Source organism: Salvelinus alpinus, chromosome 24 (genome assembly GCF_045679555.1).
Source record: "Salvelinus alpinus chromosome 24, SLU_Salpinus.1, whole genome shotgun sequence".
Lineage (NCBI taxonomy): Eukaryota > Metazoa > Chordata > Actinopteri > Salmoniformes > Salmonidae > Salvelinus > Salvelinus alpinus.
In genome coordinates, this window is record NC_092109.1 from 13,808,159 (window position 1) to 13,823,481 (window position 15,323).

The following is a 15,323-nucleotide window of genomic DNA, read 5'->3' on the forward strand; positions in this document are numbered from 1 at the left end:
TAGAGAAACCATGGCGAATCCCACAGACAGTAATCAGGCTTGCTTAGAAGGGTAACCATGGTTATGTGCCCAATCAAAAGCCAGGTGGCCTGTCTATACTGGAAAGAACACAAACACACACACACAGGACTGCTGAACGGTGACATAATTTCCTGTCTGAGTGCATTCTTGGGCCTGTGGATCACTAGATTCCGCCATTCAGCAGCCATCCCATCCTCACAGACAAACCTGTTCTTCTCTCAGCAGTTTATAGGCGCCCCACAGAGGGAAAAGTTCACTTTATGGGGAGGAATATCTAACAATGGAATTTTCCCATTGAGCCATGGCCATTAGAGTGTGAGAGTTTCTTGTGTGACTGAGGTTTGCTGCTCAAGTGTTGAATTGGGAAAAAGCAGTGGTGAAAAAGGACCCAATTGTCATACTTGAGTAAAAGTAAAGATACCTTAATAGAAAATGACTCAGGTAAAAGTAAAAGTCACCCAGTAAAATACTAACTGAGTAAAAGTCTATAAGTATTTGGTTTAAAATATACTTAAGTATCAAAATTAAAAGTAAAAATAATTTTAAATTCAGGTGCATTATATTAAGCTAACCAGACGGCACCGTTTTCTTAATTTACGGATAGCCAGAGGTACGCTCCAACATTACAACATAATTTACAAACGAAGCATGTGTGTTTAGTGAGTCTGCCAGATCAGAGGCAGTAGGGATGACCAGGGATGTTCTGTTGATAAGTGCGTGAATTCTTTTTAACGTTACCTTTATTTAACAAGGCAAGTCAGTTAAGAACAAATTCTTATTTTCAATGACAGCCTAGGAACAGCAGGTTAAAACTGCCTTGTTCAGGGGCAGACTGACAGATTTGTACCTTGTCAGCTCAGGGATTCGATCTTGCAATTTCTCAGTTACTAGTCCAACACTCTAACCACTAGGCTACTTGGACCACTTTCATATCCTGCTTAGCATTCCAAATGTAACGAGTACTTTTGGGTGTCAAGGAAAATGTATGGAGTATTCTCTTTATGAATCTTTAAGTAAAAGTGAAAGTAGTCAAAATATAAATAGTAAAGTACAGATACCCTAAAAAACGATGTAGTACTTTAAAGTATTTTTACTTAAGTACTTTACACCACTAGAAAAACATCTGTATTCTGCACAAAATCACTTCTGTACATGTACAGTAAGCTCTTGGTATGAAACTGGGTAGACAGACTGACATATTGTACAGTATCAAGTCCTAAATGCAGACATCAAAACCGGATCGACCAACATCACAGCTACAAAGCTATTCTTTCCTACAGGCCTTACCACTTTTCACACACCTTTTTGTGTTTTTCATATTACACTGGTTATTTCCTTGTAGTTACAGTACCCTGGTATAATGGCTAACAATGCTAAGTGCTGCAGAAGACAATATCCCTCACCATACCCTTATCTAAACACTAGACAGCACACACACACACTGACCAGCCGCCATGTGGTATATGTTTGGTAAGGAAGAGGACCAGAGTGGCCACCTCAACCTCAGCGTTGAGAGAGAGCCCTCCAAGTCCTAAAGCCACAATCCCTTGTCTCTGGCAGCCCACCAATACTAAACACTCTAGTGTTGTACAGTACAGCAGACATCCTGCCCTGCACATGGCAGACAGAGACAGAGAGACAGAGAGACAGAGAGACAGAGAGAGAGAGAGAGAGAGAGAGAGAGAGAGAGAGAGAGAGAGAATGAATGGACTGCAGCCTATCTGAGCATCACTGAGCCGCACTCTCAACCAGTTCCTGTCACTGCATTCGGGTACTTCCAAATTGCCCTGGCACATTGAACACATGCCACCGTGTACACTGAGATTGTATTTATTGCTGAATGACAGGACCCCCTTTCAGTGGAGCAAGTTATCAATGTGGCATTTACAGGAGTTTAATTCCCCTCCTGTGGGTCGTACAGTGAGCCTCATTATCTCAGGGAGAGCGAAGGAAAGACACACACGCACACACACACACACACACACACACACACACACACACAAGTGAGCACAGTGTACACACACATGCACACACAGTAGAAGGGCCAGGGGAGAATGTACTTTATTTGATACAGGACAGATGATTTCAATCATCGCCGTATCTGATATAAGGAGCAGCACGCTGTACCTCATTACGCCCCTGGATCCGGAGAGTGGGAGATTTGGGACCCTGACCCTCCTCCGTATCCCAATCATGCCTTTCCCATTAGCCTCGCCTATTCTCTCATCTATTATCTGGGAGGGAAATACGTGACAGTGGGAATACTGAACACCCATCCGCTCAGATTAACTGGACAGGCGGATGGAGGAAACAGGCCCTGTTACGGAGGTTCCGATTAGTCAAGGAAAGTATTGCTAAGAGGAAGGTAGGCTGAGATGAAGAGACACAGAACGTGGAGAGACACTTAAAGGGACACTTCGCATGGAAATTATTGTTTGACAGATGTTTTGAAATCGCAAAAGTCGATGTCAAATAAAATAAAATAGTATGGGTCACATACACGTGTTTAGCAGATGTTATTGTGGGTGTAGCAAAATGCTTGTGTTTCTAGCTCCAAGTAATTTCTAACAATTTCACAACATATACCCAATACACACAAATCTAAGTAAAGGAATGGAATTAAAAATGTATAAATATATGGATGAGCGATGTCAGAGCGGCGTAGACTAAGATACCGTAGAATAGTATAGAATACAGTATATACATATGAGATGAGTAATGAAAGATATGTAAACAATTTTAAAGTGACTAGTGTTCCATTTATTCAAGTGGCCAGTGATTTGAAGTCTATCTATATATGCAGCAGCCTCTAATGTACTAGTGATGGCTATTTAACAGTCTGATGGCCTTGAGAAAGAAGCTGTTTTTCAGTCTCTCGGTCCCAGCTTTGATGCACCTTTACTGACCTCACCTTCTGAATGATAGCGGGGTGAACAGGCAGTGGCTCGGATGGTTGTTGTCCTTGATGATCTTTTTGGCCTTCCTGTGACATCGGGTGTTGTAGGTGTCCTGGAGGGCAGGTAGTTTGCCCCCGGTGATGTGTTGGGCAGACCGCATTGCCCTCTGGAGAGCCCTGTGGTAGCAGGCGGTGCAGTTGCCATACCAGGCGGTGATACAGCCTAATAGGATGCTCTCAATTGTGCATCTGTTTATGAGGGTTTTAGATGTCAAGCCAAATGTATTCAGCCTGCTGAGGTTGAAGAGGCGCTGTTACGCCTTCTTCACCACACTGTCTGTGTGGGTGGACCATTTCAGTTCGTCAGCGAGGAACTTGAAACTTTCCACCTTCTCCACTGCTGTCCCGTTGATGTGGATAGAGGGGTGCTCCCTCTGCTGTTTCCTGAAGTCCACGATCATCTCTTTTGTTTTGTTGACGTTGAGTGGGAGGTTATTTTCCTGGCACCACACTCCCAGTGCCCTCAACTCCTCCCTGTAGGCTGTCTCGTCATTGTTGGTAATCAAGCCTACTACTGTTGTGTCGTCTGCAAACTTGATGATTGAGTTGGAGGCGTGCTTGGCCATGCAGTCATGGGTGAACAGTGAGTACAGGAGGGGACTGAGCACGCACCCTTGTGGGGCCCCGGTGTTGAGGATCAGCAAACTGGAGGTGTTGTTTCCTACCTCACCACCTGGGGGCGGCCTGTCAAGAAGTCCAGGACACAGTTGCACAGGGCGGGGCTCAGACCCAGGGCCTCGAGCTTAATGATGAGCTTGGAGGGTACTATGGTGTTGAATGCTGAGCTATAGTCAATGAACAGCATTCTTACATGCTAGGGCAGTGAGCAGTGTGATGGCGATTGCATCGTTTGTGGATCTATTGGGGCGGTAAGCAAATTGAAGTGGGTCTAGGGTGACAGGTAAGGTAGAGGTGTCTTTGACTAGTCTCTCAAAGCACTTCATGTTGATAGAAGTGAGTGCTACGGGGTGATGTCAAGATGGGTTTGCGTCCCATGTCATATTTTATGTAGATCTAGCTATGTCCTAATAGCAAACGAATAAGAACTGTCTAAATTCCCTAATTTCATTCAGTGTCTATTTTACCCCCATTTATTTAGGGTTGCGATATAGTTGGACAGAAACAGTCCCTTATCCATTGTAAACGTGCCAATAAATAGACGAGGGATGGTGTCTTGTGGGTCAATTGCTTATAATCACTGTATTAGGCCAGTTTTACAACTTCCTGGGGACCTATATTATAAGTCTTCACACGACACAACATTCAACTATTACTCATCCCAGTCACCCCTAAACAAAGTACCTGGCTAAGAACAAGACCCTTTGTGGTTTGCGTCTTGAACTACTGAAAGACCAAAACTAAAAGGCAACAACAAGAAACAAGGTATTTGTTGCGGGTTTTCAGTTTGACTGTTCTTCAGGACACAAACCACATCTTGTTCTTAGTCTGTTCAGACCCTTGCTCTATTATCTTTTCTACCTATAAATCCATGTAAACATTAGGTAACCTTGAATACCATTACAAAACACTGCCTTGTAGCCAAATGTACAATACCGTATATCAATTACACGTTTGACTGACAACACACGTACACTAGCAACATTCCTCATGGCAGTGTATAATTTAGAAATTCATCCATTCATGTTTTGATGACTCACCACTCCTTTACTTTAGTTTCTCTCCTCCTTTAAATCTGGAAATTCCTGAATGTGAGTGTGTTCAATTGACTAATTTTACTCTGAGTAAGCTCACGCTAAACTACTTTACCATTCAAACCCACATAGATAACCCTGACAAGATGCTGAAAGTAAACTGGTCTTCTACTTCTGAGATAAATCCTGCTTTTCTTTTAAAGCTGGGAGGAGAAGACATGCTCTGGTTATGTCTTTCAGGACTAAACCAGGTGACATACTGTATGCAGTACGCATACCTCTTCTGTGGTAGGGGTCTGGGGTATGGTACATCCCAGCTTGTATCATTAAGAACAAGTTACTCACCCACCACAGCTATTCTTCATCAGACACTTAGAAAACAGGGATCCAAAAGGGTTCTTTGGCTGTCCCCATAAAAGAACCCGTACTGGTTCCAGGTTGAACTTTTTTGGGTTCCATGTAGAACCGTCTGTGGAAAGGGTTCTACGTGGAACCCAAAAGGGTTTTATTTGTAACCAAAAAGGTTCTACCTGGAAACAAAAAGGGTTCTTCAAAGGGTTCTCCTATGGCGACTGCCAAAGAACCCTTTTTGGTTCTAGATAGCACCTTTTTTCTAAGAGTGTAACATAAAAACATATGGGGGGGTGAAAGTTTGACTTTGTTATATGAGAAACAGCACAGACAAATATGGAGCAGTACATAAAGCCACCAAAAAGACACAACAATAACCACAACAACACACGCACAGTTACACACACACACACACACACACACACACAAACATGACACGAAGCCACCAAAATACAATGACACACATACAGTTTCCCCAGTCACGCGCACAGCGTATCAGTAGGGAGCGTGTGAAACGGTGTGGCCCCCTCCTCCCAGGGAGTACAGGAAGGCCCAGACAATGCAGAGGCTTCATGTCGGGTTCAGCTCCTCTCTCTCTCTCTCTCTCTCTCTCGACAGTCCTAGTCCTTCTAGTCAAGGCCGGGCCCGAGAGCCACTGGGCCGTATCCGCTCCGGCAGTTATTTATACTCAGGGAACAAACACACACACACACACACACACACACACACACACACACACACACACACACACACACACACACACACACACACACACACACACACACACACACACACACACACTGAGTTTTCTCATGGGGGTAGGGTTCATTGATTACTGTACCATAGCACATTGTGTTTGTGTGTGCCTGTGTGTGACGCTGGGTTACAGTGAGTGACAGGTTAGGTTAGTTGGTTAGTTGGCTTTCACCTCAGTACGAGGTGTAAACAACCTTTGTGACGTTAGTTATGACGAAATTCCTGCTCAAAGCCAAACACTTGTGGTTGGTGACATGACTGACAATGAGACTCTGAGTGACCACAATAAATCTGACTCGATGAAGTGTGAGAAAGACGTGTACTGTAATGTCTAAGAGTTGTGGTAAGGAGACTCAAACAGGTGTTCCATAGAGTTAACTACTCTTTATGGACAAATAGTTGGACTTTCTGTGAAACTAACTTTGCGGTAACACCATACTTAGCCAACTTAACCTACTAGATTGAGTTGAAGTTTTTGCGCTCATTTTAGAGCAGATTATGTTCTTTTTAACTCGTGTATATCAAATTTGCCCGAGTTAGAAAGGAATGACACAGATGTAGGTAGGCTGTTGAAAGTGCGGCGTGAGAGAGAGAGAGAGAAAGATGGGAAGACGGAGAGAAAGAGAAGAGTGACTCACTCACAAATCTCTTTAGAGAATCCTGAATCCATTAACTTGTTCCAAAGACAATCACATTAGCTCCTTAACAGGGGTGTCTCCAAGTAAAAAGCTATTTGAAGCCCCTGGATACTTTATAGTCTTCTCCATAAACACATCAGAGGAAAAATTCAGACTATGTGTCTGGGCCAACAGATCTACAGGGCCTAAGTGACTATCTCAACGTATGATTTATGTCTTTGTAAACACTATCCCAACCTATGAACAAAGGTTGGGTCTCGTTCAACATCCTCTGAACATTTGAGCATTTTTTTGGTCTAAGATCTAGGAGGGAAAAATACATAGAGAACTTGGCAGGATTGCGAGACACCTTTGAGACAGTTTGAACTCAAATTTTAAACAGAAGTGTGGCCACTGTCATTGATAGCATATGCCCTCCCAGCCACGGTTACAGATGTCTGTGTTCAATTCAGATAATTCTGACATCACAAACTGTCTGAGTTTTCTTGAATTCAGCTCTAGTTGAACTAGTAGGCTACTTTACTAGTTCAGTAGATCTATACTTTACTAGTACAGTCAGAGAAATGTGTTCTTTACACTGTAAAGCACTGTGATGGTTAATGAATCCCCAAAGAAACAAACCATGTAGTTTCCATTTGGCTATCTAATTTATTAATAAATACCTGGTAACTGATGTACCATGAAATAAAGTACAAGGTTCACTAACTACACTCAGTGGCCAGTTTATTAGGTACACCATCCCGTTCTCAAAAATGGTTCGCTACTACAGATAGTGAGTCACGTGGCCTTGGCATGCTATATAAAGCAGGCAGACAGGCATCGAGCCATTCAGTTACTGTTAGATGTAATGTTAGAATGGGCAAAACGAGTGACCTAAGCGACTATGAGCGTGGTATGATTGTCGGTGCCAGGCTCGCCGTGTTCCAGTATCTCAGAAATGGCTGGCATCCTGGGTTTTTCACGCACGACAGTGTCTAAGGTTTACTGAGAATGGTGCGACAAACAAAAAACATCCAGTTAGCGGCAGTCCTGTGGGCAAAAACAGCTCGTTGATGAGAGAGGTAGAGAATGGCAAGACGAATCCCGGTTCCTGTTGGGTCATGCTGATGGCAGAGTCAGGATTTGGCGTAAGCAGCATGAGTCCATGGCCCCATCCTGCCTGGTGTCAACGGTACAGGCTGGTGGCGGTGGTGTAATGGTATGAGGGAATGTTTTCCTGGCACACGTTAGTTACCTTGATTGAGCAAAGTTTCCATACCCCGAAGAATACAGGCTGTTCTGGAGGCAAAGGGTGGTCCGACCCGGTACTAGATGAGGGTACCTAATAAATTGGCCACTGAGTGTATGTTCCCTGAGTAACAGGTCATTGGTGGATGACAACTGCATCAAACTGATCGGTCTACTGTAGTGAAGGCATGCATTTGAGAATGTAAGAGCAACTTCAACTACATCAAACACGTCTTGGCATGTTCCTCAGCTTGAGCGGGTGTCATAAATGCCAGCTGTCTGTCTGTCTCTATCTATTTCTCTCTCTCTTGCTCTATGTGTCTACAGGGGCTACAGTAAACAGGAAACTGAGTCATACATAAGGTGTGGGCAACAGGTTATTTCCTGATAAATCTTGGTGAACACATGACGTCAATCTAACATTTACAACAGATAAACAAGTCTTTGTCAGAGGCTATTAAGCTGAGATCTTTGACGGCCAGGAACCCGTGGTTGAGTCAATAAAGGAACATGTCACCTTCACTACTCCTTATCAACACCTTTGAATTATGAATTTTGAGTAACATAGAATGAATTTCAAAGTACGTAGAATGTCTCTTCAATGGCGTAAATATTAAAACATCACTTCCTTTGTTCTGGTCCTTGGCGATAAAAATGATAGTGTTAAAATACATTGACACCGTCACAGCTGTTCCCCACATCCTTCCTCTTACTTTCTGAGTTTTGATATGAACTCTAATTGACAACAGAACAGAGAGACGTGTGAGTGGATGTTGACACCTGCCTTCTTATTACAATGCTTGCACTGGGGTTGCATCGTAATGTAGGCTGTAGTCTGCATGTGACTTCTCTACTTTATCCATGCAAGTGCTTGCAGTGGAATGTAAGAGGTGCCAGCCTGGTACCATTCTATTTCATTATACCAGAGATGGTATTCAAAAATACAATCCTTAAATGTTTTTGTGTTACCTTCAGAAACATAACCAAATGATTATTTTATATGACATTTATTGCACTCTTAGAATTTTCGCAGTCAGAATGACTGCTCATTAGCTTGAAGGGGGGTCCCTCTAGGCCCAGCGGTTCTAGTGTTAAAGAGACATATTCTAAAATGCGGTTCTAGTGTTGAAGAGACATATTCTAAAATGCGGTTCTAGAGAATAGGCCTATGTTTTCCACGTGACCAATATCTACCATGAAGTAGCAGAAACAATCACTCTGTTGACCAATATCCTAAGCAACACTTTTGAACTTGTTCTTCTACTAATATAGAAGTAGTAGGTAGGCCTATAACTCCTTGATGTTTGTCTTTTTTTGTTGTTGACCTCAGAGATTTCCTGTGTGAACCCATACTGGGCACGACTAGATTGATGCCACTGATAATCCGTAAATCAGTATTTACTAAAGGGACATGTACATACACTGCAGTCATTTGCAATGGAGAGGGGTTAAGGGGTTTGAAAGTCCCCCGCATAGTCCCCTAGCAACAAGCACTGACTGGTGAGAAGACTCCAGAAGTTTCTGTAGTTTACAGAAAAGATAAACAATGACATCGCCACACCAGAAAGCAAAGTCAAGTAGCGGAGCAATGCATGACTTCAAACTTGGATCTGGTGATTAGGCTATTCTGTCCAAAACAACCCCTGGTGCTGACTTGTAGAAATGGAAAAGTGATGTCCTTTTATGTTGCCTACCCCTACCCAACTGACAATAACCATTAACCAACTGACAATAAAATAGCAAATACCACCAACCTATGGTTGTGTGGCAATAAATGCATCTGTTTGAATGGTATTTCCATCAAAATTACACACAAATTGGTTGATATTGCAAATCGTCACACATTTAAAAACAATCCCAACGTATTTATGTCTATGAATTTCTCATATTTAGTGTCAAACCCAAATGGTCTTTTATCAAAGGTAAAGTGTTTCAGGTTTTACTGAGGCCATATTTATAGTGTCAGGCTTTGGCACTGCACAGCTGGAAAAAACAGCAGCACAGCACTGAATGGCTCTTTCTGTGTGGAATAAACTTTACACTGGCAGGACTTACTACGACTCTCAATTAAATATATAGGCATGTGTGTGTGTGTGTGTGTGTGTGTGTGTGTGTGTGTGTGTGTGTGTGTGTGTGTGTGTGTGTGTGTGTGTGTGTGTGTGTGCTTCTGTCTGTCTGTGTGCATGTGTGACCTAGGAATCTAGGACAGTTAAAATTCATTTCCCGCAATGTATTCATGAATATTGAAGCTGTGATATTTTGCAGACCACATTTCTCTGCATACCAAGGGTTCTGTATACTTTGAAACTTCTAATAGAGAGGTGCTAAACCATGTTTTGATCAACATGGTGGGTTACATTGAAAGGTAGGCTTCGGCTATACTGTAGTTAGCTGTGTTAGTCGTAAGTAGGCGTACACCCATTGACATCAAGGTAATAACTAGCCTATACAAGAATATAAAGAAATATATACAATCATATAATTAAATCATGACAGTCATTTAGCCAATGTTTAAAACTGTTATAAGACACCAATTTAGAAGATGCTAGCAGGGTCTGGTTTGTTTGACCCAATGTCCAAGACAGTGCTGATGCCTGGGGGCTGAATTAATAGCGTGGGATCATGTTCAGCACCAGATGGTGACTGTTGTCATGGGGGAAGGGGTCGAAATTATACACCATATGTACAGTAGAGGAGCGTACAGTATACACTTCCAATACTGTTTGCCAGTAAACAAACACACACCACTTAAAATGCGCAGCAGTTATCACGCCATGGTGTTCTACTGCACGTGGGCTACAACTTGAGACACTACCGAAAGTTATAGTTAAACCAATACGTCTTGAGAAATGTTATCTAATGGATGGATGGCTGAGATTGCAGTAGCCTATTGCTTCTCTTGATCAGCCGCACAGCGGCTGCTCGAGCGTGGCCCCTTGCCGAGAGCAAGTTATAAACTTCGGGCAAATTTAAGTCTTCGTTTGTAACAGGTTATACAAAGTATTTAATCTCCATAGCATCGCGCCATTGGCTACTATTTCAGCCGGAGTAAAAATGACTTTGTATCGTTCATACTTCAACTAATCACTTCAGTTCAGTTCAACCAGTGGTCTTGACAGGCTATAGGCTGCAATTATCGGCGACACACTTCTCGAATAGAGTGATACACGTCTCATACATTTCAGTGTTATCAAAACATAATAAAACAACATAGTTTAATGTGGCACTGTACAATATTTTATTTTCTTACCGAACTTTTGATGAACGTCAGATTGAAGTTCATCTTGGAACTCCGAACTCAAGCGACTATCATCCAAAATTCAACCTCGTTATGAAATCTAAAACTTCCTCAAAACACGACTACTTGCAAAAGAAAAACATTGTAAATAAAAAAATCCGCTATTAAAACATGCGGTTGTTTCCATGCATTTAGTTATATATAAAAAAGATACTGAAGAGTTGTCAGCCTTGAGCACTCTCACTTGGGACAGTCCCACTACCAATGGCATACTTCTTTCAAAGTAAGTCCTCTATACTCATTGACGTCATGCCCATACACCAATCACATAACTTCAGTTGGAGAGAAAAAAAAAGAATGTCACTCCCATGAGTTAACTTAGAAGTAGGTTGACATCAATAAATATAATATTTTATGCACATTGGATAGAGTATTTTTTCTCTTTACATTTGAGTCATTTGCAGACGCTCCGATCCAGAACAATTTACAGGTGCAATAATGGTTAAGTGCCTTGCTCAAGGGCACATCAACAGATTTTCCCCCAAGTCGGCTCAGCGATTCAAACCGGCTAACTTTTAGTTACTGGCCCAACACTCTTAACCACTAGGCTACCTACCTGCCATCTACTTCATTCATTCCAACATTTTGTGTTAAATATATTGCGGATTACAATGTTTGCCGATAATATCAAGTGTACTATATCTGAACCTTCTGTAACGTAGGCCTACCTGAATAAGCCATATGTATGGCTCTCGCATCACCTGAGTCATTAGGAGTAAACAATTGCACCCTGGGGAATTCCAACACGTGATTGCTTCTTTAAAGTAACTGTCCAGTGTTTCAGATTTCTATGAAATATGATCAATAATTAAGTACAATATGAGTGAAATTGTTTTCCTTCCATATTATTTGTATTAAGTACATGTATGTTAAAAAGCATCTTTTCTGTTTTGGAATGGTGTGACCATACCCCAGCAACAATGGTGTGGGCGTATACTGGTCATCAAAAATATTCACGTGTGTCGACCAGCTCATCCTCGTCAGGAAGATGACATCGTCCTCTATGAGGAAGTAGCAAGCATTTTGGAAATGCTCTGTTTGAGGTGGCTTTAAAAAATGCTTTTTCTCCAATTCATGCTTGGCCCCATTTACGAGTATAGGATGAGTCAACAACATTAATTGGGTATGAGTTAACAGAATATGAACTTTCGAAAGTGAGATTTTCACTGGATAGTTCCTTTAAATCATAGGATCCATTCTGCCAGTGCCAGACAGTGAGGCAACAGTGATATTGTGCAATCAGCAAACCTGTGACTTTACTCAAGTACAGAGTAAAGAATTAGGAATTACTAGGTCAGTTCACTGGCTAGCCTATGCCTACTTCCCATTTATCTGTCTGTAAAGTATTTTTGACCATAAAATAAAAGAAGTGAAACTTAACTTACAGTAATTTAAATGAATCTGTTTGAATGGTATTTCCATGAAAATTACTCTCAAATTGGTTGATATTGCAAATCGTCACATATTTAAAAACAATTCCAACGTATTTATGTCTATGAATTTCTCATATTTAGTGTCAATGTAAAGTGTTTCTGGTTTTCTGAGACCATATTTATAGTGTCAGGCTTTGGCACTGCACAGCTGGAAAAAACAACAGCATAGCACTGAATCGCCCTTCTGTGTGGAATTAAATTTACACTGGCAGGACTTACTACGACTCTCAATTAAATGTAGATCTACAGTCCATCTCCAGAATGGTGTAATGGTATAATTCAATACCATTGGATAAACTCTGGCTTCCATTGGACATGTGTTTTGGGTATCAAATAAGGTAAAGGCTTAGTCAAGCAACCCAAGATGCAAATTAGCTGTAGTTCCACAGGTAATGCCACATCTGGAGGTATGATTAGAACGCTGTAGGCTCCGAACTTCACTCCTATGTGAATGACCAGATGCAACAGGTCTACAGAGTTAATATTGGTCACATTGACATCCTCCCTTGCTAGGCTAGGTTCTCTATGATAACTTAACCAGATGGCGAACAAGACTATATTGCAGCTTGATCATCGTACTGTATGTAGCATGTTGTTTTGCCTGAGTTGTGCAGCATTTGTATGAGTGTGTCTGGGTCCATGTTGACAACTGGTATGCCAACTATGCTAGGGAAATGCTCCATTGACAAAAGACATGGAGAGAGCGAAGGAATGTCCTGTTACCCACTCTACAAACTAAGACCACTTATACGTCTCTGACTAAAACGGTTCTCTTTGGTAAAATATGGCCATCACTGACATTTGCAACCTCTCCCTATCTCAGTCTGTTGTCCCCACTTGCGTCAAGATGTCCAGCATTGTTCACGTACCCAGGAAAGCTAACGCAACTGAACTAAATGACTACCGCCCGGTAGCACTCACCTCTGTCATCATGAAGTGCTTTGAGAGTCAAGTATCATATCACCGCCCCAACAGATCCACGCAATCGCCTTTGCACTGCACACTGCCCTATCCCACCTGGACAAGAGGAATACTCATGTGAGAATGCTGTTCATCGACTAAAGCTCTGCCTTCAATACCTTAGTACCCTCCAAGCTTATCACTAAGCTCAGGGCCCTGGGTCTGAACCCTTCCCTGTGCAACTGGGTCCTTGACTTCCTGACAGGCTGACCCCAGGTGGTCATGGTAGGCAACAACACCTCCGCCACGCTGATCCTCAACACGTAGGCCCCCAGGGGTGTGTGCTCAGCCCCCTCATGTACTCCCTTTTAACCATGACAGTGGTAGGCCTGATTACCAACAACGACGAGACAGCCTACAGGGAGGAGCTTAGAGCCCTAGCAGAGTGGTGCCAGGAAAATAACCTCTCCCTCAATGTAAAAAAAAAACAATGGAACTGACTGTGGACCACAGGAGACAGAAGAGGGAGCCCATCCACATTGACGGGGCTGCAGTGGAGAGGGTCAAAAGCTTCAAGTTCCTCAGAGTGCACATCACTTAGGCCCTGAAATGGTTCCACCACACCGACACCATGGTGAAGAACCTCAGGCGGATGAAGAAATTCGGCATGGCCCCTAAGACCCTCACAAACTTCTACAGATGCACCATTGAGAGCATTCTGTCGGGCTACATCATTGCCTGGCAACTGCACCGCCCTCAACCGAATGGCTCTACAGAGGGTGTTGCAGTCAGCCTAACGCATCAACAGTGGCATGCTGCCTGTCCTCCAGAACATTTACAGCTCTCAGTGTCACAGGAAGGCCAAGAAGATCATCAAGGACCACCCGAGTCAAGGTCTGTTCACTCCGCTACCATCTAGCAGAAAGAGACAGTACAGGTGCATCAATGCCGGTACCAAAAGACTGAAAAACAGCTTCTATCTCCAGGCCACCAGACTGTTGAAAAGCCATCTTCTGGAGTAGGAGGCAAAGATAGACTCACACAAAACACACACACACACACACACACACACACACACACACACACACACACACACACACACACACACACACACACACACACACACACACACACACACACACACACACACACACACACACACACACACACACACACACACACACACACACACACACACACACACACACACAGCCAGCATTGCTGCCCCATGTATATGGAGACATAAAACACCAGACCGTTTTATTTTCTTTCTACTGTTTTTCACAATGTGTATTTATATACTGTAATCTTCACATAGCTCATTCTAATGTACACTATATATACAAATGTATGTGGACGGACATCCCTACAAATGACTGGATTTGGCTATTTCAGGTTGCAATACTCTCCACCAAGTTCCTAACTGCCTCTGGAAGCAATGTCAGCACAATAACTGTTCGTAGGGAGCTTCATGAAATGGGTTTCCATGGCCGAGTAGCCGCACACAAGCCTAAAATCCCCATGGCAAGTGTCAGCTGGAGTGTTGTAAAGCTCGCCGCCAATGGACTCTGGAGCAGTGGAAACAAGCTCCCTGGAGTGGTGAATCAAGCTTCACCATCTGGTAATCCGACAAACGAATCTGGGTTTGGCAGATGCCAGGAGAACGCTACCTGCCCCAATGTATAGTGCCAACTGTAAAGTTTGTTGGAGGAGGAATAATGGTCTGTGGCAGTTTTTCATGGTTCGGGAAATCTTAACGCTCCAGCATACAATGACATTCTAGACAATTCGGCACTTCCAACTTTGTGGCAACAGTTTGGGGAAGGCCTTTTCCTGTTTAGCATGACAACGCCTCCGTGAACAAAGCGAGGTCCAAACAGAAATGGTTTGTTGAGATCAGTGTGGAAGAACTTGACTGGCCTCCACAGAGCCTTGACCTCAACCCCATCAAACACCTTTGGGATGAATTGGAACGCCGACTGTGAGCCAGGCCTAATCCCCCAACATCAGTGCCCGACCTCACTAATGCTCTTGTGGCTGAACGGAAGCACGTCCCTGCAGCAATGTTCCCACATCTAGTGGAAAGCCTTC

General features: G+C 43.0%; 1 protein-coding gene across 1 annotated transcript in view; it reads right to left on the reverse strand.

Moving 5' to 3' along the window:
• The window catches only part of LOC139552201 (tumor necrosis factor receptor superfamily member 10B-like), a 34,523-nt gene extending 23,423 nt beyond the window's left edge, over positions 1-11,100 (reverse strand). The window contains exon 1 of the mRNA XM_071363684.1: positions 10,852-11,100. Coding sequence (XP_071219785.1) covers positions 10,852-10,884 — 33 coding nt within the window. The 5' untranslated portion in view covers positions 10,885-11,100. The remainder of the gene's footprint in view (positions 1-10,851) is intronic.
• Positions 11,101-15,323: the final 4,223 nt, after the last annotated feature.